The 7634-nt window shown below is 26.7% G+C and overlaps 1 protein-coding gene across 1 annotated transcript; it reads left to right on the forward strand.

Annotated features, from left to right (window-relative positions):
- Window positions 1–6246: 6246 nt before the first annotated feature.
- Window positions 6247–7100, forward strand: LOC145100331 (snakin-2-like). The gene is made up of 3 exons (XM_079037646.1): window positions 6247–6369; window positions 6638–6677; window positions 6803–7100. The coding sequence occupies exons 1-3, from the start codon at window positions 6283–6285 to the stop codon at window positions 6982–6984; spliced, it is 309 nt and encodes a 102-aa protein (XP_078893772.1). The 5' UTR covers window positions 6247–6282; the 3' UTR covers window positions 6985–7100.
- Window positions 7101–7634: the final 534 nt, after the last annotated feature.

The following is a 7634-nucleotide window of genomic DNA, read 5'->3' on the forward strand; positions in this document are numbered from 1 at the left end:
CCCGAGAACCCGAGGACTAAAAGTGGAACGTTAGATTAAAATTAATTCATTAAGGACATGATCATCATCTTACCAATCTCATTTAATATTTAATTTTTTTGTGTTATTGAAAATATTAATACAAACGTCTAAAAATTTACATAATAAATCAAATTTTTGGATTTTTTTTAAAAAATAGTATTTTTTTTCGATTTTTTTAAAAAGTGCAGATTTTTTAATTTTTATAGAAAACATGAATTTTTGAAAAAAATTGAAAAAAATATTTTTAAAAAAAACCTGCAATTTTTTTAAATGGATTTAAAAATCAATACAATTTTTAAAAAATGGAATATTTAAAAAATACTATAACTGTTTAACAAAAAATTCAACATTTTAGGTACATATATGTATATTTTTACAAATGTATATATGCATATTTCACATACTATAATATTTGTAAGGAAATTATAAAAAGACTCATGTTATTTAGTAATCTATGAACACAGTAAAATAAGTATTTTATTCGATATAAAATAAAATACGAAAACCAAAAAATGCTTCAAAATTTCAAAGCGTTTTCGTGTCTCCGTGTCAGTTTTTCCATAATTTCTTCAATTTATCATTTTTCACTTCTTCAATATTCACCAAAAATTCTTCTAAATCTACAAGAAAATTAAAAAAATGATTGATGCAAAAACATACATAAAAAAATACATATGTGATTTACATGTGATTAACATATGAATCACATGCGATTCATATATTAATCACATGCGATTCACATATAAATCACATTTACATATGACATCATATGTAAATTACGATTCACATATGAATCATATGTGATTCACATATGAATCACATTTACATATGACGTCATATTTGAATTACATTTGATTTTCATATGAATCAGATGTGATTCATATGTGATGTACATGTGATTTATATGTGAATCACATATGATTCATTTGTGAATCATATGTGATGTACATGTGAATCGCATGTGATTCATATGTGAATCGCATGAGATTCATATGTGAATCACATGTGATTTAGATATGAATCACATGTGATTTACATATGAATCAAATGTGAATCAATTGTGATTTACATGTGAATCACATGCGATTTACATGTGAATGATGTGTATAAATCTCTTTTAGGCATTTGATCAAACAACTAGTAATGTTATATAAGTTTTTTATGATTAAATTACATCTCAATTTCTTAATGCTTATATGATGCATAACTAGGAATTAGTATTTGGCACAACTATAAAACAATAACTCATTAAAACATTATAGGAATTAGTTAAAAATCTTGTCACCATCTTTTAGAAACTTCTTAGCAACCTTCAAACGTACAATACAATCTTGCACATCAATGTTGTAACTACCAAGAAAAAGGAAGAAAAAATGTCACCTTATGTTCATATTGTTTTCAGTTACATGCTTTAACTAATGAAAGCATATAATTAATTAGCATAAAGATTTAAAGACTAAGTACCCCATTTTATTCTCCTTTTGATCCACACAATGACCTGTCATGAAATTACATATATTTCTATCAATTTTTTTTTACAAAAGGCTATTCATTAATGAAACTAATGTTAAAGAATTAGGAAAGGTGGAGAAATAAAGAAGAGGCATTCACTAGAACTTTTCTTCTGTTGACATCGTTTCTTCTGCTGATCTACTTTTATATCATTGCAAGGTGTTCTAAATTCTTATAAGTCTGAAACAAAGCTTTAATTTGAAAGATTTCATCATCTTTTATAAGTACATGATGAAATGATATATGTAAATAAGAACTACAACAAAATGTATCCAATATAAACTTTAACACTTTCAATAAAAAAGCGAATGTTCAGTTTTTAATTTCAAATTGAACATAAATCAGTTAAATTAATGAGAATTATGAGATAATCAGTTTATTACATTTTCATCTGTGAACTTCTCCAAAAAGCGAGAAACAACCTTCAAAAAAGGATATTAGAAGATTGTTTCATTAATAAACGGGAAATCGATTTCTAGTAATCACTAAATATCATAAATTCGTTGGGAGGAGGCATCAGAATTTCTGAAAAAAAAACCCTAACAATGGTGTAAAACGGCTATAGATGGACCAAAACGATTATAGATTGGAAAAAGATGGTCTTAGATCTATAAGATCGAGGATTGGGAGCAATAACTTTCATCTTCACCTCCATTTAATCTTCAACACAAGTACACATCAAATCTGATTTTTAAATTGAACCCTTAGGGCTGCATACTCATGACAACTTTCAAGGATTGGTGCAATATACGATGGTGATTGTGCAATTTGTGGCGGTTGGAGATACAATTAGAAAAGAAGGCAATCAACGGTAATTGTGATTGGATCGTAAATATTCATTGACGAACGATTTAGGACTCTGATGATCTACTAGCGCTTTGAAGAAGAATTAGTGATTTCACATTCAATAATGAAATAATAGTAGTGACGCCTTAAAGATCTACAACTGGTGTCGGACGAACCAGATACAAATTAACAGCGACGGATGTGCCATGAACTACGATCTCAAAGGTATATCAATGAAGATGCGTATACGTATGTGTGTGTGATAGAGAAAGAGAGTTGGAGATGTATGAATGTATTAGTGAAGAAGACGAGGGATCAGTGAGAGAATTTGGGGATTTTCCTCTTTATTTAATGGTATTTAATTAAAATAGTTTTTAGGATCAATAGTTTTTATTACCTTTTTTGCCCTTATGAACTTTTTAAAAAACCTCATATACCATTATATTTATTCACAATTACAAATATGCCATTGTTGGTCTTATCCATAAAAATATTTAATCTAAAGCTCCACCTTTAGTTCTCGGGTTCCCGGAAAACTTTGAGTTCTCAAATGATCCTTCCTCTATATATAGATGTGAGATCGGTTGAGAACTCATAGTTTCCCGAGAACCCGAGAACTAAAAGTGGAGTGTTATATATATATCGGTCCCATGAAAAATTACGACCATTCGACGCTTGAGTAGAAAATAGAAAAAACACATATTATGATATTTTATTTGTATGCAAAGATAATATATCTATTATGAAAATAGTTTTTTTTCTTCTAAAATAATCATATAAAACACAAATGTTAGCCCACAATTATTAACCTAATTAAAGCAAAATAGAAAAACTTCAAACACGTGACTCTCATTTGTGTTTAAAGGGTGCTACTATATATACTCATACTCACGTAAATCGTAATATCATTAGGAGTACATAAAACACTTGCGGGGGGGGGGGGGGGGGGGGGGGGGGGGGAGGTATGTATAATTTTGATTTTTTTAATTGAACATTAAATGCAAAGTAATGACAAAACTGTCATTTTTATTGTTTAAGGTTAGTGGTAATTAATGTTTTCTTAATCTATATGTTTTTTTGTTTATGGACAATAATTTTGCAACGGAAGGAGTAATAATTTTGATTTTTTTCGCATTAACTTATTTCACACATTTTCCATATTAAATTGTAAGGCCATCCATACTAGTACAATTCCACTAATCTTTTAATTGTGACACATTAGCTTTGCAATGACTAATCACATCAATACAACAACACTTATCTTTCAAAAGTGGTCTCCACTGCCACATCAACAATTAGTATATATATATATATATATATATATATATATATATAATATTAAATATTAAATATTAATATTTACTTAATAATAAATAAATATAAATTTAATTATTATAATTAAAATAATATTCTTTAAAAAAAATAACAAAATAATAATAAAAAAGATGGACGACAAAAGAGTAAACTAGCGATGGAATTATTAGAAATTGATCCATAAACTTTGTCAGAACAACAAAGAAAGCTGAATGAAATGCAACTCGATATGTTATTAAATGAAAAATGATATCAGTTTTATGCACTCTATCGATTACGTTTAAATAATTGTATTTCTTTTAATTTAATATGTTTATGATCATATATATATATATATATATATATATATATATATATATATATATATATATATATATATATATATATATTTTAAATAAATAATAGTTATTAATATTTGTTAATTAAGTAATAATTAAAATTAAAATTAAGTTATATGCTAAACATATGCCAACAAATGATAATAATTCGATAAGCTTGTATTATATATATATATATATATATATATATATATATATATATATATATATATATATATATATATTAGCTAAAGTTATTGTATTTTAATTAATTATTGTATGAATGTAGAGATGAATGTAGACCAATGGTTTTAATTATTTTAAGTAATGATTTACCTATCTTTAATTTAGAAGACACATGTTTAAATTAGGAAACATATGTTTAATTAATGAAAATTTCGGATTTTAAGGGATATTGAATCTTTTAATTTTGAATTCTGATTTTTTTAATTAATTTATATTTAATTCAAACATAATTTTTAATTTTACTTAACTTTGTTCTTTTAGAATATTGCAATTCTGTTAGAGCAATATTCTATGAAAATACTAGAATATATTATAATAAAGTACATATTTTGATTGAAATAACTTCTTCTAGAAAAACAACATTCTTGATTATATATTCAAACATTAAAATGCAAATATAGATGCATATATATTTTTACAAAAGAACGAGATATGTATTTTGTATGGTCGGTTAGGGTTTTTAATTTTTAAACTATCTTGCCAAAATTAAAGAGATTAATTAAATATTTATTTAATTACTAAAATTAATTAACAGATAACATTAAAAATTTATTTTATTTAGGTTTTGAAATGATTGGCTCATATTGATTCTTACATCCACATAATAATTAGTTAGAATACTTGAGTCTCTCTCTCTCTCTCTCTCTCTATATATATATATATATATATATATATATATATATATAAATTATTATTTAAAAGAAAGTGGCTTATGTGGCATGCATAATTTATAATTTAAGATGTGTCATTACAATTATATTTACAAGCCAACGATTTTGTATTAGGGTGTTTTTTTAGCCAACCGCTTTAAATATGGATTAAGATTTGACTCTTTCAATAAACAAGTAGAGTTGGCATGATGCCAACTATGCACAAGTCCCTACTTTCGAGTTCATTAATTGTCATTTCTACCTTCCTAATCAAATACCAAATACTTGTAATCCAACTTGTTTTTCTTTCTTCCTTTCCATTCCTTCGTCTTTATTATCCTATTTTCCTAATTTTATAAATATAATTATTATATATAAACACTAAAAGCTTAAACTCACATAATTTTTCAATTTTGTTGTATGAATCCTAGACCATTTTGATTTTATTTCACAATTTAACATGAATGATCCATTATCTTCCTAAATATTTTAAGCAAAATATAGTTAAGAGTAAATTATACGAATGATACTTATGGTTGGAATAATTTGCACGTTTGGTCCCTAACTTATTTTTTTAATTCAGAATGCCCCTATTGTTTGTTTTTGTTACGTGTTTGGTCCCTATCTTACCTAAAATGACTATTATGCTCTTATTTAAATAAATTAAAATAGTATTTTTAGGTAAGATAAGGTGAGGTGGGGGTGGGGTTAAGGGTGTGTTTATTTAAATAAATTAAAAAATCAAGAACAAAATAGTCTTTTCAGGTAAGCCAAAGACCAAGCGCGCAACAAAAACAAACAATAGGGATCTTCTGAGTTAAAAAAATAAGTTAGGGACCAAACACGCAAATTACCCCAAACCATAGGGACCAATCGTGTAATTTACTCTATAATTAGTTAATTATATAGACTTGATGACTAATTTCGGTTTGTAATAAGGTAAAATGATTAATCATATAAATTTTTTTTCAAGAGATTATAATTTAGATAATTATATATAATGGCTGATATTATTTTGACCAATTAAAACTTATTGTTTGGTATGAGCAATAAAAATCATAAACCAAGCTAAATTATATGGTTTGCAACTTTTACAAATCAGGATGGCACATTTTATGTGTACCAAAAAACCAAAGTAAACACATTAATTGCTATTAAGATTTGTTATAAATCACGTCAATGAATCCGTTTTCCATATATGTGTAAATATAAACAAACACTAAAATTTAGAATAACAAATATATGATCACTAATATAAAAAGAAAAAAGGAAAAGTTGTATCATTGAAATAAATCTCTCCATCACCATCACCCCCCCCCCCCCCCCCCACCCACCCCCACCCACACACACAATATTCTGACTTTGACACCTATAAATACAGGCAGAAACCTTTGTTCATTCATACTCAAATACACACTTAAACACTTCAATAGAAAATGGGAATCTCCAAAGCTTTTGTTGCTTCATTTCTTCTTTCTCTATTTCTTCTCCAACTTGTCCAAGCCTTCCAACCCAATCAACTCGTAATATTTTCTTCTCCTCTTCTTTTCAATTCTCATATTGATCATGCATTGTTTTATCTATTTTTGTTAATAGTTTTTCTTTTGAATTGCTTAAAGAAACATAAAGTTTTATTTCTTATTTTTTAATAAATATTAATCCATCTTACATATTTATTAAATTACCAATAGTCTCAATATATCAGCAACATATTGTTCCTTCCTTACAATATTGTTAGTTATTCACTTACTCTTTCTTTTTGGATAGTAATGATTACCCTTTTTGTTACAGGATGATACCAGCAATGACAACTATCCATCCACTAAGATTGGTGAGCATTGTTTCTATTGACTAACACAACTATTTCCAGTTATTAAATCAAATATAATTTGAGCTTCTTTCTTAATTATGGATATGAGTTTTGAGTAAGGTAGGGGTGATTTATGTCAATTGTAGATTGTGAAGGGGCATGTGCAGCAAGGTGCAAACTATCAAAGAGGCCAAATCTATGCAACAGGTCATGCGGGTCATGTTGTGGAAGGTGCAACTGTGTGCCTCCGGGCACCTCGGGCAACTACGAATCGTGTGCTTGCTATGCAAATTTGACCACCCGAGGCAACAAGAAGAAGTGCCCTTAAGAATTCCTCCAAAAGATCAAAAAATTTTATTACTTATTCATGAATCATCCTTGCTAATAAAAGCTTATTTCTTGTACTTCTTTCTTATAATTATTTCCCAAGTTTCTCTTTCCTAATGTATTTAGTTATGCCTTTATAGAAATATTGAGAGATATGCATGGCAAACATGAATAACAATGTGTTATATATATATATATATATATATATATATATATATATATATATATATATATATATATATATATATATATATATATATATATATATATATATATATATATAATGGTGATCCAGAAAAAATATCATCTGAAGTGCCATATATTCCAAATAATTTTTTTTCTAAACGCACCTTTTTAGTACCAAGCCTAAAAACAATCTTTTTTTGAACAAAATGTTATCGTGATTTAAAATATTTTTAACTAATTTGTCATTTTCAAAACTTATACAAATTATAAAACAAATAAAAAAAACTTTTATGACCAACTAGTGATAAGGCCCGATCCATTGCACGGGCCAGATTATTATTATTATTATTATTATTTTCTAATCAGTTGTAGCACTAGAAATTATTGATATGTTGTTATGGTATGGTAGAAAAGTACGATGTTGTAATAGAAGAAATGGAAGTGGGATGATATAGAAACAAATAA

The sequence above is a fragment of the Lactuca serriola genome, chromosome 4 (genome assembly GCF_051521515.1).
Source record: "Lactuca serriola cultivar US96UC23 chromosome 4, Lser_US96UC23_V15, whole genome shotgun sequence".
NCBI lineage: Eukaryota > Viridiplantae > Streptophyta > Magnoliopsida > Asterales > Asteraceae > Lactuca > Lactuca serriola.